This window comes from Capsicum annuum, chromosome 3, assembly GCF_002878395.1.
Source record: "Capsicum annuum cultivar UCD-10X-F1 chromosome 3, UCD10Xv1.1, whole genome shotgun sequence".
Lineage (NCBI taxonomy): Eukaryota > Viridiplantae > Streptophyta > Magnoliopsida > Solanales > Solanaceae > Capsicum > Capsicum annuum.
Window position 1 is genome coordinate 241,487,656 of NC_061113.1, and position 27,348 is coordinate 241,515,003.

Here is a 27,348-nt window from a genome sequence, read left to right on the forward strand (position 1 = left end):
TGGACATACTAGGAAAGATAGGGTGAGGAAAAAGATTATTGGTTCGGGCATGTGATGAGGAGGGGCCCTAATACTCCAATGCGGAGGTGTGAGACTCTGGCTATGGATCGTTTTAGGCGGGCTACAGGTAGACCGAAGAAATATTGGAGGGAGGTGATTAGGCATTATATGGAGCAATTACAACTTACAGAGGACATGACCCTTGATTGGAAGGTGTGGAGGATGCGGATTAGGATAGGGGGTTAGGGGGCGGGAGCACGGCGGTATAATAGGGGAGTGCTCGTTTGGGTCTGGAGTTTCTGATTCGTAGTGTTGGGGTTGTAGTTTTTGGGGCTAGTGGTGTTGGCTTTTTTTCATCCCGTACTAGTTTATTATGCACTTATCTTTTGTATTTGTTATACTGTTAGTTTGTTTTGTGTACCATACTAGTTTGTATCTGCTTACTTTTTATATTTGTTATACTATTATTGGTCCTAAGCCGGGGGATCCATCGAAAACAACCTCTCTACTTCTCTTGAGGTAGTGGTATGGTCTGCGTACACTCTACCCTCCCCAGACCCCACTAGGTGGGAATACACTGAGTATGTTGTTGTTGTATTTTCATGAATGAATATAAATTTGTGCGCTAAAAACTTTTTTTTGGCTAAAAAAAGTTTAAATCATTAAGAAAAATATATATGTTACTAATCATTATAATTACATTAATAGATAAATAGTTGGTCACAAATGATACTATTTGTTTGATAAAAAGACTCTTAATTAGAAAACATATTACTCATTGATTGAGTGATGACTATCACTATTAAAACATTGGCGAATATCAATGTTGCGTCGTGAAATATAGATGGATCATTCATTAATCGTCCATGAAGTTGTATATCTTCAATGAATATATTCTCCATATATTTTGGTTGGTGAATTATTTTTTTTATTAGAGAAATTCATATGTTGTACAATAACAATTGTTCAAATTTAAAAGAATATATTATAGAAGGAAAATAATATATAAAAATTCATATTTCATAAATTAGAAGTTTCATACAGAATAAATATTAATATAATTAGAGTTAAGTTCGCCATAAATACAAAAAGTGGAAATATTCAATTAATACATGCATTAAGCATTAAAAGCTATTTTGGGGCTACACAAGGATAATTTTGGAATAAGGGAGAATTTTGAGGGATAAAAATATCTTTTAATTGGTCAAACTAAAATGGCTCAAAAGCCAACAAAAAATAAGTTAGAAATTTGAGCTTTTATTTTTTTATTTTTTTTAAGCCAAAATTAGCTTTTTTTTAAGCAATTTTCAAAATTGTTAAATACTTCTAAAAATAAAAAGTGGCTTTTAAGCCATTTTGATCAATTTATAAGGTCTTCCAAACACCCTCGCACTGAATGAGTATAAAATACGATATCAAATATGAAATACTGTATTAAGTGATTATGGTTCAATGACCCAAACATGGACATTTCATCAAACATGTGAAAATCATAAACTTATACATGAGAATATCTTAAACATGAGAAAACAATAAGATTTCATGGCTAAATTCATAACTTCGAGACTTATCCTGAATCAACTGAACATGACATGGAAATTACAACATTCAAAGCATGATATGACTTATTCCACTCGAAAGCGCTTATAGTCATAACTTGAAAATGGTACTACTATTTAAGTTTTGCGCTCAAATATGATTATCTATACGTTTTGCCCAGCAATTCATTGAATGAATGAAAAATAATGGGTCAAAGTACCCATGTCTATGATCTAATTTTGCTCGGTCTAAGTTTATAAAACTTTTGCCTTGTCTAGTCGTCTGACATAAGTTCTGTAGGAATTATGTTATCCGACTTAAGTTATTTGTATCTAATTAGCTCGTTATAAGTTACGAGAATTTTTTTCCCACTCGGCATAAGCTCTGTCTATTACGACATACCTTGTGAATTTTAAATTGAACGTTTACCTCGATTGACATAAATTCGATAGAATTACCCGGCATAACTTGTTGCATATTTCAAAGCATAATTAAGTAGCTTTACCTAACATTAAGATAGACATTAGTATTATTATATAATGTACAAAACTTATAGAAATGGACAGCCTTTAGGGAAAATTAATCTTCATTAGTGAGCATCACTCTATAAATAGAAAGCCTCATTAGTATAGAGAAGTCATCACAACTCACATTCACAAGCAATCAATACACAAAACAAACATGACAAAGTGTTCAAATTTGCTCCTCTTATCTCTATGTTTACTTCCCTTTGTTGCCTTTTCATCAACTTTCACTTCCCAAAATCCCATTGACTTACCCACAGCTAGTAAATTAGTACTAGACGTGACCGGTAAAGCACTTGATCCCCGCGCAAGTTACCGCATCGGCTCCATTGGTCGTGGTGCCGCGGGTGGTGACGTGTACCTAGGTCCCTCCCCGAATTCATCGGCCCCTTGTCCTAACGGTGTGTACCGCTACAACTCTGATGTTGGACCAACCGGTACACCCGTTAGATTTGTTAAGTATGATCATACCGGACCAGGCATCTTCGAAAAACAAGACCTTAACATCCAATTCGACATTCCAACTACGAGGCTATGTGTTACCTATACGATTTGGAAAGTCGGAGACTACGATGTATCTCTTGGAGCGAGGTTGTTGGAAACTGGTGGAACATTAAGGCAACAAGATAGCAGTTGGTTCAAGATTGTGAAAACGTCAGGGGGGTTGGGTTACAACTTATTGTATTGTCCAGGTCCTTTTGCTTGTCCATCTTGCCCTGTTGATCAATGTCAAGCAGTTGGTGAGGTTATACAAAATGGTAAGAGGCGTTTGGCTCTTACCAAAGATCGTTCTCTTGGTGTGAACTTCAGAAAAGTCTAGTTAACAATGCCTGCTATGTTTTAGCATATTGGCTTTCTAAGTGAATAAACATGTAGTTATTATGCTCTAGCATATTAGCTTTCTGAATAAACCTTATGCTGTGTATGTATGTTTTAGCTTGGCTTTCTTAATAAATTGTCTTTCCTTCTTGTGGACTTTATATGGAGCGTTTTGTTAGTTTCAATATTTTCGGATACAAGAATCTGTATATATGCACAACAACTTCAACACAAGTTCAACTCTTAAAAACAAGAACACCTATGAAGTTTCTTAACACATTCAACACAGGATTAAAAAAATAATCTATATAAGAAGTGTGTAATTTTTTTTTTCAAAAATAGGATGAAACAGAAATGTAAAGCCAAGTCCCCCGATTTCACGGGATGTCCTTAAGGAATAATTCCCCTCACTGTACCCAAGGTTATGAAATTTTCCTCCTAGGATAAAATAACTTTCAATCCAACAATAACGGTACCTCAAATTGTTGGATTTGTCGAACTCACTCAACAACTAATGATAACTACGAGTTTTTTGGAAGATATGAAAGAGTGTTTTTGCTGTAAAAAAAAATCATGTCTACACCTGAGGAATATATCAGGTATTTATAGCCTTTAATGTGTTCTTTTGGAAAGGATGCATTGGTTCAGCAAAAAGGCATCTATTCAGTACAGTCGCGTCACCTGCGCTCAATCCGTGCTGGAACTACGCCCGATCTACGGCCGCAGCTAACACTGTCCGAATACTAGTGAGTACGTGCGCCCGCAAGTCATCGAATATAACTTTATTGTTGACATGAAAAACACGTGCAAATTAAAGTACGTACATTAATCTAGTTACCTTATAAATGCGCATGATTGTAACATATACTTTCACGTGGAACTTAAATCATTTAGGGTGTGTTTTGTACGATGGAAAATATTTTCATAGAAAATAAGTTGGTGTGTTACTTATTTCCTTATATTTGGTTGATGAGTGAAAAGTATTTTTTAAAAAATATTTTATGGTATTTGGTTGGTGAATAAAAAATATATTTTTCTACCTAAATTTTAACTTTATATGAGTGTGTGACTCTTTAATTAAAAATATAGTATATTTTCTAAAACATAATATTTAACTACATATTTTTAATCATTCGATCAGTTGTATGAGATGTGACATCAACAATTATACATTCATCTGACCAAATTTAAATAATGTAATTTTTTATTACGCATTAATAAAATAAAATTATAATTACGTATTTTTTATGTTTTTTATTTATTAAAAAGTAATTTTTTAATACAATTTATGAAAGAAAAAGTAAAAAAGAATGAGTTAGGTGGTACTTGATTTGATAAAACAAAGCAATTAATTTTTTTAAAAAAAAATTTTGGTAAGAAACGTAATAAAAATTTATAATTTATAAATTGTAATAAAAAATTTTAATTTATAAAAGTTATAAAGTTTTAATTATATTTTTTTAAAAAAAAACTCAATGTACTATCACATCACTTCTTTATGTCAAATCATGTAAACGTAATAAATTATTAGTACATTTTATAAAAAAATTTGTACGATATAATAAAGTATTACGTTTTATAAAAAAGTTTTGTAAAACGTAATAAATTATTACTACATTTTACTAAAACTTTTTTAGGTACACATCCGCTATTAAACCGTTAAAAAAAGTATAAAATATAATAAATTATTACGTTTAACTTATTTTGATAACTTACTAAATAAGAAATCTATTTTGATCATTTTATTCATATTTTAATTTATTTTGGTTTCAAGTTTGCATAAGTCATATATCAATATTTTCTAGAAAATGACCTTTCTCACTCCATGAAGGAAGTCATATTTTTTTTCAAATGAAAAAAAATGAGTTTTCTTGAAAAATATTTTTTCAAAGTTATATTACAACCAAACAAGAAAAAATAGAAAAATGTAATCATACCAAACACACATGAAAGCTTGTTAGAAAAATTACAGTCGAGCTCTAATAGAACCATGTGTGAATAATTATAGAGTTTAAATTTTGTGCATCATTAATGTAGAAAATATTTTACACTATCAGGTAAACTTGATTTACTATTGCAAGTTATCTAATTTTTTTTTAAATTTTTTTATAAATAATTATGTAACCTGCAATAACAAGTCAAGTTAATTAATAATAACCTGCAATAACAAATCAAGTTAACTGATAGTGTAGAATTATTTATGCACTTTAAACTCATAATTATAAGAGCCGCCTAAAAATATATATAATTAAATAAAGGAGCAAACGTGGACCGCCTATAAATATATAATTAAATGAAGTAGCAAATGCACGCCAGCAAGTAGAACCCAAAAGTATATTAAATTTGAAGTTTTTGTACGGATTGTCTTGGTTTCGGTTTTGTCTTTAATTTTTATGCTCAAATATATCTATAGTTTTTGCCTCGCAATTCATTAATTGAATGAAAAACAGTGGGTCAAAGTACCCATGTTATGATCTAATTTTGCTTGGCCTAAGTTTATAAAACTTTTGCTCTATCTAATCTGATATACATAAGTTGCATAGGAATTAAGTTATCCGACACAAGTTATTAGTATTTAATTAGCTCGTTATAAGTTGAGAGAAATTTTGTCCCTACCGGCACAAGCTTTGTAGGGTCAAGTTATGCATATTACGACATGACATGTGAAATTTGAATTGAACTTTTACCTCGATAGACATAAATTCAATAGAGATTACGGTGCATAGCTTAATATAGTATTTTTTTTCAATCATAACTTGAGTAACTTCACTGAACATTAAGATAGACATTACTCCTATTATTATTTAATGTACAAAACTTATAGAAATGGACAACCTTTAGGAAATAATTAATCTTCATTAGTGAGGATCACTCTATAAATAGAACGCCTCATTAGCATAGAGAAGTCATCACAACTCACATTCAAAAGCAATCAATACACAAACCAAACATGAGAAAGTGTTCAAATTTACTCCTCTTATCTCTATGTTTGCTTCCCTTTGTTGCCTTTTCATCAACTTTCACTTCCCAAAATCCCATTGACTTACCCACAGCTAGTAAATTAGTACTAGACGTGACCGGTAAAGCACTTGATCCCCGCGCAAGTTACCGCATCGGCTCCATTGGTTGGGGTGCCGCGGGTGGTGACGTGTACCTAGGTCGCACCCCGAACTCGACGGCCCCTTGTCCTAACGGTGTGTACCGCTACAACTCTGACGTTGGACCAACCGGTACACCCGTTAGATTTGTTAAGTCTGATCATAGCGGACCAGGCATCTTCGAAAAGCAAGACCTTAACATCCAATTCGACATTCCAACTTCGAGGCTATGCGTTACATATACGATTTGGAAAGTCGGAGACTACGATGCATCTCTTGGAGCGAGGTTGTTGGAAACTGGTGGAACATTAAGGCAACAAGATAGCAGTTGGTTCAAAATTGTGAAAGCATCAGGCCGGGGTTACAACTTATTGTATTGTCCAGGTCCTTTTGCTTGTCCATCTTGCCCTGTTGATCAATGTCAAGCTGTTGGTGAGGTTATACAAAATGGTAAGAGGCGTTTGGCTCTTGTGAAAGATCGTCCTCTTGGTGTGACCTTCAGAAAAGTCTAGTTAACAATGCCTGCTATGTTTTAGCATATTGGCTTTCTAAGTGAATAAACATGTAGCTACTATGCTCTAGCATATTAGCTTTCTGAATAAACCTTATGCTAAGTATGTATGTTTTAGCTTGGCTTTCTTAATAAATTGTCTTTCCTTCTTGTGGACTTTATATGGAGCGTTTGTCAGTGTATGCTTTAAAATGTCTGTTTGATTGGTAGATGGATAAACAAAGAATAATATTAATTCTACGAAATTAGCTTCATCTCAATTTTTATATGCAATTTTAAATTGTCAAAGTTGTAAATAGTTAGTTATTACTAAGATCTGATTATGAACTATTAAATGATAAGATAAATTAATTTCTATTATTTTAATACAAATAATAGGATAAAATAATTGTGGGACTAATTAATTTTCATAATTAAGATAAAATAATTTTACATTTTACCTTGATTCAAAAACTCAATTTGTAACTTATTGCACATCAATGATCAATTGAGATAATATTGAATAATAATTTTTTTAAAAAGGAGAAAATTATAGATTGTGACTTATATCGTGTAATTTGCTTATGAATCATGACACAAACCTATTTAATGAGTCTGCAAATTATGTATTTAATTTATCTTCCATAATTAGTCAAATCAGATTAATTTTCACTTATATGAGGAACGCAACCCAATCGAACACGTCAAGATCAAGAATAAATAAATACAATCAGTCAAAACAACCATTCCCTCCTCCCAAAAATCAAATTAATGACTAGAAAAAGAATATAAAAAGAAGTACGTAGCTAGTGAAAGAAAATGCGAATACGAACAGCTAAAATAAGGATTGTATAAAAAACGAAGAAAATCAGTGTGTGAATTAAAACAGCTTTTCCATTGGTAGTAAAGCTTCCAAATTCGACGTGACGTTGATTCCCCGGCAGCTGAAAGAGAAGTCCAGGCGAGAGCAGGACGAACAGAATATAACCTATCAGAATTGGTGCCCAATCTAACATATTGTAGTATTATTATTGGATTTTCAACTTCTTTATGTATAGTATATGTAATGTAAATGTAATATTGTTGAAATTGGATTGCAGGCTATGGTGATTGTGAAATAAGTTCAGTTTACGCTGTGCCTACTTATATTGTTTTGCAATGTTTCAGATAAAATTCGATGCTTTTTCCTCAAGGTAAGGATTGCGTTACTGCGTAAATGAACATGTCACGGCCTTGGGATTCAGGGAAAGGCATCTTTTCACTCTTTATTTCTAATGTTTACAACTTTTACTAATACAACAACACTAAACATTTCAGTCTAATTCTACGAGTGGATCTGAAGAGAATAGAATGTACGCACATTTAAAGATACCTCACAGAAGTAGAGAAACTATTTCCAATAAACCGTCAGCTTAACTAGTACCTATCAAACCGTCTCGAAAAAAAGGACAACTTTTTACTAATAATGGAATAAAATATATACTACTTCATTTGCTTTAATTTATTAGTCTTATTTGTTTTTCCAGGGTCGTTTTATTAAATGTTTTTTTCCCCTTTTTGGACAAATGTTTGATTTAACTTTTTACATAACATATTTAAGGAAAAAAATGATACTACTTTTATTATTAATTATAAAAAAGGGACAAATGGGTTTCACAATATTATTAAGTTAAAAAAAAAACAGTCCGGTGAATTAAAGCTATCGCTATGCGCGGTGTTCAGGAAGGGCCCCACCACAATATTATTAAGTTAAAAAAAATAAAGTCGCTTAAACAGCTAAAACAGTTGTTCGACAACCGCATTAGTTGTCTCAACAACTATCAAAGTTGTCCAACAACTTTACAAAATTATCGAACAACTTTGCAAACTTTGATAGTTGTTGAGACAACTTCTATAATTGTTGAGACAACCTCTTTAGTTGTTGGAACGCAAATGTTAAAAAAAAAAATTGAATTTTCTTTTGTCCATTTTACCTAATTTTTAAAACTTGAAGGACCCTCATTCAATTAAGAAACTTGTTTGTTCTTTTTAATAATTCTATTATTCTACCTATCTTTAGTTTAAGACTGATCACTAGATTCAAAAACTTTTTTATTGGTGTACATGTATTTTATTATTAAATTAATATATTAAGTGCATATATTAGTGGGTATAAATTGTGTATTATGAGTATTATTACTTCCATTTGTTAGTGGAAGAATATGGTCATGAGTTTCTTGAAACTCCTATAACCATTAAGTCTTTATTTGTCCATTATATTATATAATTATGTTTGCAACTCATGTAACATCCAACCATTTATGTACTCACTTCACTACACCATATTCTTTCTATTCAATACAAGGATGGATATCTCACATATAAATAGAGGTGGTCTTGCACGTTATTGAATGTAAAAGGAAATATGATAAGTGTTAAAAAAATTATAGAGTGTAGTAGTGAAAGAGATAGTTGAGACAAAGAATACATTCTAAGTCTACAACTATATTCACTATATAAATGAGAGCTATTATATTAATGAAAGAAAGAGTTGAGACAAAGAAAATATTCTAAATCTTTAATTATATTCACTATACAAAGAGAGTAAATATATGTTGAAGGTGTTCTATGGTGGAGCTTTAAACTCTTCAACTAATCGGGAGTTGTTTGAGTTGTACATCATTGATGTACTGTTGTATCCTAGAGGGAAGAAGTCAAGAGATATATTGGTGGATTGGTGTAGATTATGCCGCATTGGACTTGAATCTCCTTAAAGAAAGCGAGATATACGTGCCTCAGCCAAGAAGAAGATGATATTATTTTCTTCATTTTTTGTTCACTTTATATTTTCAACTGTAATGATTATTGTAATTTGTGGTATATTACACCAACAATTTTAAGGAGATTCGTGTTTTGTTACAGTTTGAAAAATCACAGATATCAAGATGAGAGGTCTCAACATCTCAACATCACGTCTCTTCAAGAGTTGGAAGAGAAAAGATAACAAGTAAAGTATCTTTCTACTTGCTCAACTCAAGGGAATGAAAGGTAAAAAACTTTTCTACTTGTTGTGGAGAAAAGGTAAAAAAATAAAATTACCTAATTTTTTATTTTGAATAAAATGATACTACTTTTCATAAACATAAAGTGGTATTTCAAATGCTCAAAATAATGGATGCTAATGAAATGAGTAAAAAAAATCACCACAAAATTGTGACATTTGCACTTTTGAAAATGAGTTAAAAAAGTGTTATAAGTGCATAATTATTGTTGGAGTAAATCACATGTCATTATTAATTTGTGTATGACTTGATGTCTTTATATTTTGCTCTAGCATATTATCAAAGAAAGAATAAAAAATATTAATGAGGTAGCAATTTGACATTAATATTTGGATGAGATAAATTTCATTCTTGGAATGAAAAATACCTAAATTATATGTGATGAAATTTTCCTTGACATGTCACATTCTGGTGAAAAGGAAAATTTGTGAAATACATTTTATTGATTGTATATGAGCCATACAACTTCTTTTGATTCAAATATGTGAAAGTGGTGTGATAAATAAAAAAGGAGTTTACTAGCCTAGCTAATAAATTATGAGATATGTGGCTAGTTGCACTTGGTTGAAATTGTGTAAAAATATTTAAGCAGGTTATTACAAGTTAATTAGGTATATTTACTTGAAAAAAATTTATGGCTAGTTTTATAAAAATAAATCCTGTTGTACTTAAAAATATTTTTGATGCAAAATGAGGAAAAAAATAACTTGGTGCTATTTACTGAAATGAAGAAATAAAATATGATTTGATAACTCATTATGGAGGTTGAACTAACTATTTTAGCTTCAACCGGTGAAAAGGTGAATTGATCAATCACTTTATGTTGAGAAATTGATTTCTCTGATTTTGAGTTATTGTGATAGCACCAAAATTTATTGGTAGAGTATAAATCATTATTATAATGATAAATTCAGATTATAAGGAGCAAAACATAATATTGTGAGATCATATTGATCAATGGTATACCAATATTAATTGTGTTAACTTTGTAATAATTTTGCAGATTCAAAATTAAGGCCTTAGCAAGAAAATGGTTTGAATCATATCGAGTGAGAGGAAGAAAGCCTAAAAATAAATCATGAGTCATATATGAGGAAACCCAACCTGGGACTAGAGATCATACAACCAGGTTCAATGAAAAGAACAAATCATATGATGGCTTGGTGTGAGATACACTATTGTTTAATCCTTCCTATGGTTTGAGTGCATTTTGTTCCTATAATCATTTGTGAAAGTTGAGTCTAAGAACTCTTAATGAAATTTGTATCTCTTATGAGTGGGGTGTCGAAATTACAGGAACACCCTTGACAAATTTCACCTATGTGAGTGTGGAAGTAGACCGCTTCCTATAAGAACGTGACTTATTCTCAAAAACGTTTATGAAAAATCGGGATAGAACATAACCGTAATGTGCTGGCTATTAAAGCTTATGTCAACACCTTGATTGTTGTGTGTAAGCAGTAATACTTATTTTCTCTAAGCAGTCATAGTTCAAGTCCGAGACCACTACTGACGCTGAAGTAAGGGTTATTATTTTACTAAGTGAAGGTTCAATGTATAGCACACCTTCATTATGCATAATAGTCTACATTTAACTAAATTGGTGAACTCTCATAATTTAATATTAAAAAAAGTGGGGGAATATTGATGTACATGCATTTTATTATTAAATTAATATTTAAAGTGCATATGTTACTGGGTATAAATTGTGTATTATGAGTATTATTACTTACATTTATTAGTGGAAGAATGTGGTCATGAATTTCTTGAAACTCCTATAACCACTAAGTCTTTATTTCCCCACTATACTATGTAATTATGCTTGTAACTCATGTAACATCCAACCATTTTTGTACCCACTTTACTTCACCATATTTTTCCTATTCAATACGAGAATGGATACCTCACCTATAAATACAGGTGGTCTTACATGTTATTGAATGTAAAAGAAAATATGATAAGTGTTAAAAAAATTATAGTGTGTATTAGTGAAAGAGAGAGTTGAGACAAAACAAACATTCTAAGTTTACAACTATATTCACTATACAAATGAGAGTTATTATATTAGTGAAAGAAAGAGTTGAGACAAAGAAAATATTCTTAAGTCTTTAACTATATTCACTATACAAAGAGTGTAAATATATGTAAAAGGAAGGTGTTCTTATGGTGAAGCTTTAAACTCTTCAACTAATCAGGAGTTGTTTGAGTTGTACATCGTTGATAGGCTGTTGTATCCCGGAGGGGACAAGTTAAGAGATATACTGCTGAATCGGTGTAGATTATGTCGCAGTGAGCTTGAATCTCCTTAAAGAAAGCGAGATATCCGCGCCTCAGCAAACAAAAAGATGATCTTATTTTCTTCATATTTTGTTCACTTTATATTTTCAACTGTAGTGATTATTGTAATTTGTGGTATATTACACCAATATTTTTTATTTTTATAAATAGTATGAAATTTTTCAATGAGAGGGTTATCGCCTAAGGTTATATCACTATTCGTAAATACATATGTTTATCGTAACTTTATTTATGGGGTATGTGTAAACATATTTGTTCTTATATCATTACTAGTTTAGATGTATGTTCCTCGCACGTGTACCTCACTTTATTGAGTTCAAATGTTACACTAAATAGGATATTTGTCTAAATAACAAAGATATATACAATAATTAAATTCAACATCTTTTGGAGAATTTATCTAATTAAACCTAACCTTTAAAATAAAATTGTCAAAGCCGATCGACATTCATCTACCACCTGTAACTGTAACAAAATAATACGATAGAGATATCAAAACAATATAATTACACAAAAATTTTCTCAAAGCCGTCTGACAGTCATCTATCATCTGTAAACTATAAAAAAATTAATACGATAATAGAGATATCAAAATAATACAACTAAACTTAACCTTTACGCAAAAAAAAATTCTCAAAACATAATACAACTAAATCTAACCTTTACCTAAAAAAATTCTCAAAGCTTACCGACATTCATCTACCACCCATAAATTCATCTACGACCTATAAACTACGACAAATTAATACAATAGTGATCACAAAGCTTCAATTTTGATGAAAATAATTCTTGTGTGAGCGAAAATTTTGATCCTAAAGAATGACTTGAATGAAAATAATAAGCTACATAAACACACACATTGAATTCCAATAAGTAAATTGATTTCTTCGGTCGTTTAACGTGTATCTCAATATTTATAGAAGTATTTCCTTAATAGAGTCCTATTTTAGGAGTATTTTTCTATCCCAATTTTGAAGTATTTTTCTAATTGATCAGTATAAGAAAAAATATGGGTCGTTCCTGATCCCTCTGAATCCGCTGATCAGGAAGAAAGAAAGGAAGAGGTTTTTTCTTTAGATAAAGCAGAAGCTCGTTCCTGGCCTCTTTGGCAGTAGCTAATCTGAATTCATACCCGCCATCTTTGGGCACTTAAACACATGTATATATATACGTAGTTGATACATGGATATATTTCATTTTCAGTTTGGACTGATGTATTGTAGATAATATGGGTCATTCAACATTTATATCAATTGGGCTTGTTTAGTCTTTGTTGAAATTGTAGTATATTTCATAGACCCGACCCGGTCCATTTATAATGTGTATATATATATGAAAGTCAATCATCTCCACCGACTTAGGAGATATTTTTAGAAAATTGAAATGTTTTCTCTCTTTCTTTTCTTTTCTCTCAAAACGAGTTAGGGTTTTGTTTTGATTGTTCCTTTGTCTTTTGCTCGAATTCAACTCTAACATGGTATCAGAGCAGGTTTTCTGATAGATCTATGGCGGCGCTTTCGATCGATATTACCCTCGTGTGGAGTTCTTCGAGGTTTCGTAGAAGTTGATTCTGTTTCGGTGTCATTTTGTGTTGAACAAGACCTCACCTTCTTCAGGCTTAAGAAGAAGGCTGGTAAACTCTTTCTGTATAACTTTTTTTTTTGCTCGATCAACTGGTATTTGGTTTTCTGATTGTTCAGGGTTGTTCGATCGAAACATTTGTGTTCAAATACTGTGTGTAATTACCTGAATTGGCTTTTTTTTTGCTATGACGAGTACTCAACATGGGAGTACTACTGCACCTTCTACCACAAGTAGTGGATTCGATGAGTTTATTCTGGATTCGTCACATCCCTATTATATTCATCCCTCTGAGAACCCTAATTTTCAACTAGCTCCTATAATTTTTAATGGAACTGGATATGCTATATGGAGGAATAGCATGATTACTTCTTTAGCTGCTAAGAATAAGTTGGGCATGGTAAATGGTAGATTCCCCAGACTTGAGTCTAATAATCCCTATTTTCAGCTTTGGAAAAGGTATGACCACATAGTTAAGGCATGGATCATAAATTTCCTTTCTAGAGACATATCAATTAGTGTAATGTGTCTTCCTAGTGCTAGAGAGGTGTGGAAGGACATAAATGATAGGTTCGGGCAGTCAAATAGATCTAGATATATGCATATTCAAAGAGATAAATTCTACAATTCAAGGTTCTTCCAGCATATCTGCTTATTTCACTAAGATGAGGGGTCTCGGGAATGAGCTTAATGCTTCATATGTTGGTCCTGAATGTACATGCAGAGCATTAAGAAAATTCATCCAAGATCAACAGTTGTTCCAGTTTCTGAGTGGTCTAAATAAGACATATAATACTGTGAGAAACAACACTCTGATGATGACACCCTTGCCATCTATCAATAAAGTGTATGGGCATCTACAACAGGATGAGAGTCAGAAAGAAACTCAACCTGAACTTCTAAGTTTTTTCAGTGATTCAGTTTCTTTCCATGCTTCCATGAATTCTCCATCATCTAGCAGTAAGCCTCATAACCAAAAGGTCTCTTTTAATTCAAACAAGAATCAAGTTGTGCCTTGCAAGTATTGCAAAAAACCTGGATACACTATTGAGACATGTTATAGACTTCATGGGTTCCCAACTAATTTCAAGTTCACAAAGAACAAGAAACCAGCTATTTCTTGTGTACAAATGATGGATCCTCATATCTACAGTCTTTCCAACAGTACCAACCGTTCAAATATTCCATTTTCTCAAGAGGTGTCATCACGTGGGGTCAGTAAAGAGTAGTATAATCACCTCATGAGTTTATTTCAACAAGCACATATTTCTCTCATGATTTCTGGACACACTGTTGTTGGTGAACCATTTGGTTTTGCCAACTTTGTAGGTTTGTCAAATAGTACTCTTTTCAGTTCTGAAAGTTATCATATACATAGTTCTACACAGTACCTTGGATCCTGGACTCAAGAGCTTCCAACCACATAACCCCTCACAAATATCTGCTACAAGACATAAAACCCTTGTCTATACCTTTTCTAATTACCCTACCAAATAGATACAAAGTTAAAGTGATATCCATTGGGTCACTACATTTGACACATGATATCATTTTGCATGATGTCCTTTTGGTCCCCTCTTTTCAATTCAATCTTCTTTCAGTGCATCAATTTCTTAAATAATTGAATTACTCAGTAATATTCTCTATTTTTGCTTGTTGTTTATAGGCCCTTATCTGAAGAGGCCACTGGAAATTGGTAGAGCTTCAAATGGATTATATTACTTTGTTGCTAAATCTTCTGCACCTGATTCCAGTTATGTCTCTGCTGCTGTTACACATAATGATTTACATGTTTTCCCAAATAATAGTACTGTCAGTTCTTGTAATTCATCTCAAATTGATAATAAACAGGATTTGTTTTGGCATCAAAGATTGGGACACATGCGTTATCATAAAACATTTTCAGAAACTAAGAAATCGATCAAGAACCTCAGCAACAACGTATCTCACAATGCCAGTTTTGGTAGTCATGTCAATAGAGCAAACTTCTCAATAAAATTAATAGCATAAAGTCAAATTTTAATAAAAGGCCGTAAATATATTCATAATAATAATAATAATAATAATAATAATAATAATAATAATAATAATAATTTAAATCTATTTTTTTTTGTTTTTATATACTATTTGTTTTTAGTGTAGCATTGTTAAAAGATATTAAATGCTTAACTTCACATAGTAATATTATTACTTATAAAAGTAAGGATTATATCTAGTTAATATGATGTAAGTCATTTGTTTGCAATGTATTATATTGAATGTTGTTGTAAAAACTTTATGTTATTAATATGAAGATTTGTATTGTTTAATTCAAAGTTCTAAAATATTTTTGATAAATAGTATTTAGATGGTTCTTTTGTTATTTTATTTTAAATTCTGTACCTTTTATTTATTACAATCTTCAATATTGTTTTTGAGTGACATCTAAAATCATAAAATTCGGCCTACAACAAATACTTTACTAGTAGTACCTTGAGCCGGCCCTGATACCTAATATTGTAAAGCTACACAGAGACAAACTTAACAATCATTTCACTAACTATGAGATGACTTCTTGTGTTAACTGATCCTCAAACACGAGCTCTAGAAGAATAATTCATACCCATAGTAGAACAATAACACGCTCAGTGTAATCTTAAAAATTGAATTTGAGAAGAATGGTGTGCACATAACGTTAATTAGCTTATCTCTATCTTAAGAATGTAAAGAGACTGCTCCAGGTAAATCCTTGACTCAAACAAAGCACATAACAAAGTAGACAGATTAACTGCTTCAATGCATCTTAAAGTAGTGTAGAATATTGATCAAGTGAAAGAAAACTAGGAAAAGTTGACAAGGACAAGAATTCAACATTGTCCTTAGGAGGCAAAAAGAAAACAAAACAGAAGCTGATTGGCAAACCTTGTGACTTTGTAGATTGTCCGTACCAGCTTCTGCACACCTCCCACTAATAAATAAAATACTTATCTTTTTCAGCAACTCCTATTGAATTTATTCAAGAAGTCAATATGATATAATCCTATTATTTTAGTATGACACATAATTGATCGCTGCTGGACTTTACAATCAAATATATGCTCATCTTTTATGTAACGATAGATGTACATTTAAAATTGATGCACAAAAAATAATTTTGTTATTCAAAACTAATTGATTTAGATATTAATAATTTTTGAATTTTCGTATTAACATAGAAATGATGACCTTATTAAGTTATCTTGGTTTGTTCTTTTGTATATTAAGGAAAGAGATTCCAGAGTATAAAATAAGGAACTAGCTAGGGCACTTCATTGGAAAATCTTAATGGTTCCTTTCCTGTGCTCCAATTAATAAGGAAAATAAAAGGGTAGTTGATCTAAAGATTGCAAAAAGAAAAGAAAATGGTGACCCTGACCCCTTTCGGATGTGTAAAGGCAAGGAAGAATAATTCTGCTTCAATATGTAATAGACCAAATAGTGGAGTGTGTAGAAGCAATTTAATTATATTTATTTAAATTGAAAAGGCATTATGCAAGGACACCACGTTACCTTCGGTGGAATCATTATTTCTAAAACATAGTAATTTCAAATAATTTCCTACCGTGCAAAAAGAATAAATGTTCATAACGAATTATTTCAGTGTTAGAATTTTTTCCAAAAAATTTTATAAACGTTGCGGCTGCGGATTTTTCTAAAAATTTTTCAAAAAAAAATATAAAATAATCTACCTATTCTATTATACTATATGATAATAATATTCTTTTCATTTAATATTAATTAATTTATTTTCTTCTTTACACGTCTATTAAAAAATTATAAAGTGAACGTAGGAAGTATTTGACAAAGGTTATCTGAAATGAGGACGGCAGCACAGCACGCTTGACCGTATTTTCCAATCAAATTATGCATTAATCCAATCAACGAACGGAAAATAAAGAGGTAGAAAGGACCACAGTTGAAAACCAAAATAATTACTGTTATTTTTAATTTAAAATCAGATAAATAAGTTAAAATATTTATTTTTTTCCTCTATTCTAATTTATGTGGAACATTTTCTTATTTAAGCCGTTCAGAAAAGAATATTAAATTTTTATAATTAAAAATAATTTTAAAAAATTTCTTTCATCATTTATAAAAAATTATAGTCACACAAATAATCAACAAGTGTTTTAGACCATAAATTCAAAAACAAAAAAGGTACAAATATACCTCTGAATTTTAATAAATGATATAAATATACCCTTTTCTATACTTTGGGTACAAATATATCCTTGTCGTTAATGAAAATGTACAAATATACTCTTAAACTTAATAAATGGTACAAATATATCCTTCATCATACTTTGAATATAAATATACCCTTATCGTTATTGAAAAGGTACAAATATACCCTTCTCATTAAGGGCGGAACACGTATCAGCATCGTATTGGTTGACCCTGTTAAATTTATTTTATCTGTAAATAATTTAATTCATCCTAAATTATAACTCGTACCCGGTCCAAATAACCCAATCTGTGATATAATGAGGACCTTGATTTGACCAAAGAATGTCCAAACTTTACAAGTTTTTCTCATGTTTTTATTCTTAAAATGTTGTCTTCTTGTTCACTCTTTGAAGTTGAAGAACAATGGTGTAATAATGAATTTAAAGCAGGTAACAACAATCATGAATAAGAAACAATTTCTGATTCATCGACACTCATGAATCAGAAAAAACAAACAACAGTCGTTCATGAGAAACATCAAGTAGCCGTTTGACCATGAAAACTAAAATTTTCTGGAGTTGGAGTTGTGTTTGGCCTTGTTTTTTTTAATTTTTTTTTTACTTTTGAAAAAACTTTTTAAAATATGGTTTTATGCCTCAACTTTTACAAACTATTAAAATCACCCAACTAAAATTTACCTACTAACGGAAAAAAAAAATACAATTAGCCACTTTTATAAAAATATTTACATATACATGGCCATATTAATAAATTTCAATTATGACATATATAATATTTACATTAATAGCCGTTTTCTCATATTTGAAAATTTTAAATAAGGATGTTATATTAACAGATACATGAAAGATTTACTGTGTGTGAATAAATTATTTCTATGTAAAACATACTTTGCATATTTATGGTATATTATATCATATACCATAAATATATAAATATGCTTAGTATGTTTCTTTATACTTTGTATATTTATATATATATGTGTATATGGTATATATATGGTATAAACTTCATATATAACACACTTTGTATATTTATGCTATAAATACACTTAGTATGTTTCTTAATACTTTGTATATTTATATATGTATGTATTTGGTATATACATGGTATAAAGTTATATATAACATATTTTGTATATTTCTGTTATAAATATTTACTTTATATATTTATGGGTATAAATATAATACTTGTGTATAAAGATACCAAGTATTATGGTATATAAAGGTAGCAGTTACAGTTTAAGATATAAATTTATTAAATTGAACATATTTTTTTTATGAAAAATATGTATCACCGATTTATATTTAAATATTATAATAAAAATGTACACAATATAATATATATATATATATATATATATATATATATATATATAAAATCAAATTAGAAAAGAGAATAATTTGTGGCAATGGTAAACTAATCTGCTACAACTTTATTAATTCCATAAATATAGAAAACGATAATTCATTATTAATTACACGACTATAATTCCTTAAACGTCCGTATCATAACAGAAAAATTATTATTATTATTATTATTATTATTATATTATAGAGTAGTAATTAGGATCATTAGTAGTAAAATAGTGTCTTAAATAAGGGAGAAAATTAAATAAGGGAGAAAATAAATGATGAGAGAGAAAAATAGATATATATTAATTAGGATAGCATGAAGTTTGAACTTATAATTATCTTATTCTTTAAAACTGTTATATACGTAATATTGAAAAAATAATGTTATAAGGAGAGTTTTATGTAAAAATTTAAAAGATTGGGGTTATATGTAATAATAATAAAAGTTAAAAAATTGTGAAAACACCAAAAACCTGTTTTTCCTTTTCAGAAAAATTTTTGAAATTATTTTTTGAATTTTCATGGCCAAACACCATAATTTTCAAATCCAGAAAATTTTTTCGAAAAAAAGAAAAAAAAAAATTCATGGCCAAACGGGCCCTAAATAACATTAAAATATTAATCTAATATCAGAACATTAAACAACATCACAATATTAAAAAATTTCTACTCGATTCTAGATGGTAGATGAATCGAACCGACGCATTTGTTAGTTTTTTTTGGGTTAGTGAGAAAGTTCGATCGTGACAGAGTGCGAGAAAGAAACACGCATGAATAGAGACGTGTGATATATTTCTTGAAGCTTCTCTATTACAAAGGCCGGGTCGGGTTATTTGGATCGAGTAAGAGTTATAATTTAGGATAGATTAAATTATTTACAAATAAAATAAATTAAAAAGGATCAACCAATACGACGCTGACACGTGTTTCGTCGTTAATGAGAAGGGCATATTTGTACCTTTTCATTAAAGACAAGGATATATTTGTACCAAAAGTATGACGGATGATATATTTGTACTATTTATTAAAGTTTGAGGGTATATTTACACCTTTTCATTAACGGCAAGGGTATATTTGTATCCAAAATATACGGAGGGTATATTTGTACCACTTATTAAAGTTAGGAGGTATATTTGTACCTTTTCCGATTCAAAAAATGTTACATTCTTTTTAGAAAAAAAGGGTCAAATTTGCCCATCTACTTAAGTTTAATAGTTGAGTTTACCCTCCGTCATACTATCAGGTCATATTTGCCCTTGCGGTTAGCAAAGTATTCACCTGTGCCTTTTAATTTAACGGAATGATCCAAATTACAATTAATTATCAATTTTTAAAGATAAAACCCATTTTCTATTGTGAGGTTCCAATTCAACGTGCACATGGAAGCTATTTCAATGTGTTGTAGCGGTTTGTGTCACGTTTAGCCCAATGATCCTTCAGATCAAGTGGAATAGATAGGTCATAACCTTGAGCAGCAAGACGATTAAACAATTTACTGAAGCCACCACCACTCATTTTTCGGCCACCAACCTGAAAATAGCGTTTGTTTGAAATTTGAGGTAATGGATACATAGATATGGTAGTTGTGCAACAGGCTGACTGCCACCCACCATGACCCGATTTATAAAATAGTTGTGGAGTCCCAGTACAAGAGCAAACTGGCACTGACATGGCAGACTCATCACAATTGATTTGGTTCAACCCCCAATCGTCTTTCCCTGATGTGAGTTGTGTATATCCTTTCTTATCACTATCTATCTCATGCAGAATTGCCCAATCATATGTTGTTGTAGCAATGACCTACATATTTAAACTTTCCGCACCATTTTGCCCACTATTGGAATCACTATTGTGTCTACTCTCTTTTGGTCGTCTGACCTTTTTAGAAACCTTTGCTTCAGAAATATCTGTGTCTTCAAGTAGCCAGTTACGAGATCTTTCATTTAACAATGATAGCTTCAGCCATGGTTCTAAGCATTTGTTGTTGGCCATAAATGTGCTTTGCATCACTTTCAGTTTCATTTTCTGGTGAATCCGGAACCATATTCTTGTTATTTGTAGAGCTGTCCTGTAATTGAAGAGCAACAATGGCGTCGTCCCTTTCTTGAATCAAAGCATTACGCTCAGCAAGTGTTGCATCTCTCCGAAGCATTACCATGTCTCGCTCTGGGAAAGCCCTCTTTTCTCTTCTCTAGGAAATGGTTTCTATCTTTAAAAATTAATAATTTATTGTAATTTGGATTATTTCGTTAAATTAAAGGGCACAAGTGAATACTTTGCTAACGGTAAGGACAAATATGACCTGATAGTATGATGGAGAATAAACTTAACTATTAAATTTAAGTAGAGGAATAAATTTGATCCTTTTTCCTTCTTTTTAAACTTTTATATTAACACTTAACACATGTAATCTTGACCGTTTGAAAAAATAAAACAAATTACCTATAGGATTTTGGTTAAAGAAAAGCAAGTGCATTTAATGAGTATGCCTATAAAAGTTATCTTTTATTTGTTATTTGCTTTGTAGATTAACTCTGAAACCTCCCTCCCTTCTTTATTTTGCTTTTGTTCTATGATCACCTCTTATCTAAATGGATGTGATTATGATTCTCCCTATTAATACATTCGCCTTCATTACGACTCACAAATTAAAAATTATGATATAATTTTTAATAGAAAATTTTATTTTATATTTAATGATAATTTCATAACCATAAAAACATTATACTAATATATTTAAATTCATAAATACTAATTTCCTTTTTTTTGTTTTTGTAAAATTTTGTACCTATTCGAAGCAGAGCAGTAAAATCCAAATAAGGAAAACGAAAATCACTATCCATAATTCAACGCCGCACGTCTGTTATAAAAAGGGATCAAATTCCGAAGGCGGACATTCGTTGACGTGTAACAATATCATTGGTCAAACTCTCTAAAAACTCGCATTCCTCCCCAAAAAAACTTTTCATTTGCATTTGCCTTTCCCTTCTTTGCCTTCTCCCATTTCTACGGGTTCCTTTTTTCCTCCTCTTCCTTGCCATTTTCCCGGAAAATTCAATTTTCCCGGAAAAGGCATAATATTCATCTATCTGGTTATAAAATTATTTGAATATTGCTAATTATTTTATCACTGTTAATATATATATATAATATACGTTTACGTGATTATTTTTTTATTTTTAGTTTAAGGTTGAGGTGAATAATTTGATTTGATTGGATTGAATTGGAGTTGAGATGACGACGAGTCATGGAGGAGGATCGTCGTCGAGGAGAAGCTCGATGTCGATGACGAGCTCGGCGTCAAACTTGAAGAAGAAACCAGGTGGTGAGAATGGAGGAGGAGGAGGAGGACAGCCTGATTCCGCTTCTAGAAAGTCTTTGTCGTCGTCTCGTTCCATGTGAGTTTTTATTCTCCAGTTATCCTTGAAATTTCGAGATTCAAACTCCAGAGATTTGAGTTTTTTTAATAAAATTTATATATTTGAAGACTACTTGAAAAAATATTATTAATAACAATAACTAACAACTTAAAATATTTAAAAAATATATAGAGAATTTGGTCCAAAAAGAAATTTGGTTGACTCTCGGAATTCCAACTGTGCAGGCTAAATGGGATGGAGGAAGTATTAACCTCATGTCCGCGGCATTTTCATTTGTTTTGACTTTCATTTGCCTGATAATTTGATTATCCTTTGTTGTTAAAGCTCTGTTGCAATGGTTTATGAAGACTTGAAAAGAAAAGGAAACTGTCTTTGTTTCTTTCTGTTTCGTTATGTATGATTAAGTGTTTGAGTTTAATATCCTGAAGGTTATGGAAAGAATATGTATGTGTGTGTGGATGTTTATTACTCCCTCTGTCCCACTTTATGTGGCATAGTTGAAATTTCGATATTCAAACTTCAAATTTTGATAGTAAATTGGAATATAGAAACTTCAAGTCTTTTCACATAAAATCTATATATTTGAAAACTACTAAAAAGTAATATAAATCACAATAATTAACAACTTAAAATATTAAAAGGCTTAAAAAAAAATTCCCCTCTAAGAAAAACTTGGTCGACTCTTATATTCCAACTGTGCCACATAAATTGGGGTGGAGGGAGTATACACACACACTGATTTAGTGAATGGGAAAAGTAATTCAGTTATCGGGTTGCTTTGATTGAGAATTTTGGGGAGCTCTTGGTTCAATATGCTCCAGTTATCCTGCAGTTATGCAACACAATTAAGTGTGAGACAGAGTGTTGGTTATGATGTACTACATAATTTCATGGATTAGTTGTTTCACTTAGTTTAAATATTAGAAATTCGGAGCTGGAGCTGTGTTCTGTTGTGGGGAATATCTATGACTCATGTGCTGGTTGTCCAAAGTTAAAATGGAAGAGTGTATTCCTAAGGCACTTGCATTCTTGAATTAAGCTTTTGGAACTGGAACCCAATCATATTGGTCGCTATCTTACTATTACATCAAGTCAAAAAAAAAAAAAAAGGGCAGCCCGGTGCACTAAAGATACCGCTATGCGCGGTGTCCGGGGAAGGGCCCCACCACAAGGGTGTATCGTACGTAGCCTTACCTTGCATTTCTGCCAGAGGCTATTTCCAAGGCTTGAACCCGTGACCTCCTGGTCACATGGCAGCAACTTTACCAGTTACTCCAAGGCTCCCCTTCTACTATTACATCAAGTCAAAGTAAACTAATTTAAGTGCTGGCATAGATCGAGTGAATTGTAGTTGCATATATATGATTTTTGCACGGATGCATCCACGTTAGGTTGGGTAGTACATGGACGCAGGGACTTCCATATAGACCTCAATAAATACATGGAAAAGCTATGTTAATCTGAATATACCTTATCTGCCACATGCTCATGTTCAATATTAAAGTGAGTGCGTGTAACATGGTTGTACACTGCTACGCATTAAATGCTGGACGTTTTTGCTTATTCAGTTTACTGGCCATAGTCTGTTCTTTGTTTTGGGCTAGTTGTGTTTGTTTCACACACAAATTATTTCCATCTTTAAACCATTGCTGAGCCACTAAAATCCATCCACTCCTTTATCCTTATCTTCTTGATCACAAAGTGAGAAATATATTAAGTGACAGTCGTAGTTAGAAATGCTTTTGCTAGTGAATGTACCGAATGTTCAAATCGTGAGTTCATGTTAGGGGTTGGGTTAACAACCACTCCAAGTAAAAGTGATCATTGATGTATCATTTCTTCTAGTAATAATATTTAGTTCTCCCACACATTTGTTTCAGGGGACTGAACGGAGAGAGGACAGTTAAGAGACTGCGACTGTCGAAAGCCCTAACAGTACCTGATACTACAAGTATTTATGAAGCTTGCCGCAGGATGGCTGCTCGCAGAGTAGATGCTTTATTGCTGACTGACTCAAATGCATTACTATGTGGTATCCTGACAGATAAGGTTTAACTTGCATAATTGTCATAATCTGACCAAATAAAATCAAGTCATGTGATTATCCCTTTAACCACAAAAAGAATACCTTTAACTAACTTTTATTTGCATCCTTCTTGTTTCTTTCTTTGGGAAATTGAAGGACATAGCGACAAGGGTTATTGCTCGTGAAGTTAATATTCAGGAAACACCAGTTTCAAAGATTATGACGAAAAATCCTGTTTTTGTGCTTTCTGATACACTAGCTGTAGAAGCCTTGCAGAAAATGGTGCTAGGTTGGTATATTTGAATAGTGCAAATGATTGATTCTTTCGAGCCTATTCAATATCTCACTGTCAAACTGGCCACAGGAAAATTCAGACATTTGCCAGTTGTGGAAAATGGAGAGGTCATTGCTTTGCTTGATATAGCAAAATGTCTTTATGATGCCATAGCTCGACTTGAAAGGGCAGCTGAGAAAGGAAAGGCCATTGCTGCTGCTGTTGAGGGTGTTGAAAAGCACTGGGGCTCGTCTGTTTCTGGTTAGTCGATAATTCACATTGTTTCTATATATCATTGATATAGCTTGTCGAATGTCTTGGGGTTCATTTTCCAAGTTCTCTGTGGTTGTATACGTTATTTGATCTTCCATTGCATGTGTCGTTTATTAACAACTTTTATTCTTGATTGTTTCAGGTTCTATTACATTTATTGAAGCACTTCAGGAGCGGATGTTCAAGCCTTCACTGTCAACCATCATCTCTGAGAATTCAAAGTAGGTAATATCTTTACTTTTTATAATAACTAATTTGTTATTCATAGCTTGTAACTGTAAGATAAATTTCATGCAATTACTGTACCTGTGGTGTTTCTAGGGTTGTTATGGTTGAACCAAGTGATACTGTTCTAACCGCAGCAAAAAAGATGCTTGAATTTCGAGCAAGCTCAGCAATAGTAATGGTTGACAACAAACCACGAGGAATTTTAACGTAAGGTTTCTCTCTTTTTGTCCACATGTCAGTCATTGAATCTGAGCTATAATGTAATGCGCGCTAATCATCTCACTAAAATATCTGTCTTATGGTGGCTGCAGTTCAAAAGACATGTTGATGCGAGTCATTGCTCAAGATCTCTCCCCTGAGTCCATTCTCGTTGAGAGGGTAATCTCTATCTCTTTAAGATAGCTCTCTTTTTATTGTAGCTCCTTATAAATTACTATCGAATAGTTTTGCAAGTAAATGAGATCTCATATTCTTTCATTATTTCCTATATTGGAATTTAAGAATGAAAGTCATGTAATCTTTGTTAACTTGTTTAATGATGCATTCATGCTCAGGTAATGACCCCCAGTCCAGAATGTTCTACAACCGATACACCTATTGTCGATGCTTTACATACAATGCATGATGGCAAATTTTTACACCTTCCTGTGGTTGATAAAGGTAACATTTGATATGCCCAAGTCTTGGTTTGAGATCTGATATCTTCTTTTCCCGATTTCTTTTAAAATTTTGTAATTCTAATGTGGTGCAGAGGGAATGGTAGTTGCTGTCCTTGATGTTCTTCATATCACTCATGCAGCTGTAGCCACGGTAAGAAGCATGCGTACAAATGTTTAAATTTTGAAGAGATTGACTTGTCAGAACTCACTAGTGATTATACATATGCATGCTTTTTCCATAAGTTGAGGAGCTTCTAAAATTAATGACTTCCTAGTTATGTTTGCATGTAAGGGTGCATATAGAGAAAAAGAAATTGTCAGCCCTAAGAGGAAGTTAGTGCTCTGAGCTCCCTTTGACCAGTTATGATTTATTAACCAGTTATGATTTATTAAGGACCAGATGCTGTTGAAAGATCATTGACAAGCCATTTTTTTCAGAAGTTCATCCATGTGTGTTTTTTTTCATTCTGCATCTATGTTATGATTAGAAGGGACTGACCATGTCAACTCTCAGTTGCAGAGAGAGTGTAACAACAGTTAATTCCTCAGTTCTTACCGAATAATCACTGTTCAATTTTATTGACGAATGGGAGGATTCAAAGTTCAACTTCAGTATAGACAGATTTTAGATGACATTTCTTTTTTCATAGAAACATAATATTTTAAAATATGCTTGGGTTTCTAAGTTTGGGGAAGAGGCATATTTGTGCACTCATCATGACAAAAATTGCAATAGTTTGAACCATATTTCTGATGCTGGTCATGACAAAACTTGCCTAAATAGCATGGATCTCCTTTGTGCATTTTCTATGAAGCTCACCATAAGTAACTGAGAACTTTTAGACTAATGCACTGGTTATATCACCTTTTTAGTGCTATTTTCTTTATACCTTTCCTTGAGTGAGCAAATTTCCCTGCCTTCCACTTCACCATGATGATGAGCTTCCTTTGCAGCCAGTTGCATTTTGGATATATGAGATCTTTTTAGGGATATTTCATCTTGGAATCTTGGGACCGCTTTTCTAAAACCGTTACTTTATGTATTCAACAGAAGGGTTCAACACTGTTTCTAATATGCAGAAGTCATCTCTAGATTTTGGAAATAATTTTGGTCAGCATTCACGAGATCAGGTTGATGATGTTGCAATAAATCTTGGACATCATTATGACCTTTCCTGACTTAGTTCTAGTTTTAAGATCCAAAACTTTTTCGTATTGGTGAAGTTTCAATCCATCCTTCAATGCACTGTGTTCCCATTTATATGCATAGGGACTTCCAGTCCTTTGAATTTTCAGCCTATGGGTGGAACAAATCATACTTGTACAGGATTAAGATCTTAGTTTCTGTATTTAATTTACCGCCCAAACTTGTTGAGAATTATTCCTTAACCAGGCCTCATTGACCAGGTGGGAAATACTGGTGGCGGGAACAATGAAGCTGCAAACAGTATGATGCAAAAATTTTGGGATTCGGCTATGGCATTGACTCCAGAGGATGATGAAGAGACACGGAGGTTCTAGCCTCCGTTTCCATATTTTTCTGTTAAATCATCCCCCCCC

The 27,348-nt window shown here is 31.9% G+C and overlaps 3 protein-coding genes and 1 pseudogene across 3 annotated transcripts in view; 3 read left to right on the top strand and 1 right to left on the bottom strand.

The window, feature by feature from the left end:
* The first annotated feature begins 2,146 nt into the window (after positions 1 to 2,146).
* On the top strand, positions 2,147 to 3,043 carry LOC124897129 (serine protease inhibitor 5-like). Its single transcript, XM_047409624.1, has one exon. It carries the CDS (start codon positions 2,221 to 2,223, stop codon positions 2,881 to 2,883), a length of 663 nt encoding a protein of 220 aa, XP_047265580.1. The 5' UTR covers positions 2,147 to 2,220; the 3' UTR covers positions 2,884 to 3,043.
* A 2,728-nt stretch (positions 3,044 to 5,771) lies between these two features.
* On the top strand, positions 5,772 to 6,652 carry LOC124897130 (serine protease inhibitor 5-like). Its single transcript, XM_047409625.1, has one exon. The coding sequence runs from the start codon at positions 5,833 to 5,835 to the stop codon at positions 6,490 to 6,492; it is 660 nt and encodes a 219-aa protein (XP_047265581.1). The 5' UTR covers positions 5,772 to 5,832; the 3' UTR covers positions 6,493 to 6,652.
* Positions 6,653 to 20,334: 13,682 nt separating this feature from the next.
* Positions 20,335 to 21,989, bottom strand: LOC107846562 (annotated as a pseudogene).
* The window catches only part of LOC124897131 (CBS domain-containing protein CBSCBSPB5-like), a 7,292-nt gene continuing 1,792 nt past the window's right edge, over positions 21,849 to 27,348 (top strand). Inside the window, exons 1-10 of the mRNA XM_047409626.1 lie at positions 21,849 to 22,346; positions 24,209 to 24,377; positions 24,511 to 24,643; positions 24,719 to 24,889; positions 25,044 to 25,122; positions 25,223 to 25,336; positions 25,441 to 25,507; positions 25,684 to 25,789; positions 25,881 to 25,939; positions 27,196 to 27,302. Of these exons, the coding sequence (XP_047265582.1) occupies positions 22,183 to 22,346; positions 24,209 to 24,377; positions 24,511 to 24,643; positions 24,719 to 24,889; positions 25,044 to 25,122; positions 25,223 to 25,336; positions 25,441 to 25,507; positions 25,684 to 25,789; positions 25,881 to 25,939; positions 27,196 to 27,302 (1,169 nt within the window). The 5' untranslated portion in view covers positions 21,849 to 22,182. The remainder of the gene's footprint in view (positions 22,347 to 24,208; positions 24,378 to 24,510; positions 24,644 to 24,718; positions 24,890 to 25,043; positions 25,123 to 25,222; positions 25,337 to 25,440; positions 25,508 to 25,683; positions 25,790 to 25,880; positions 25,940 to 27,195; positions 27,303 to 27,348) is intronic.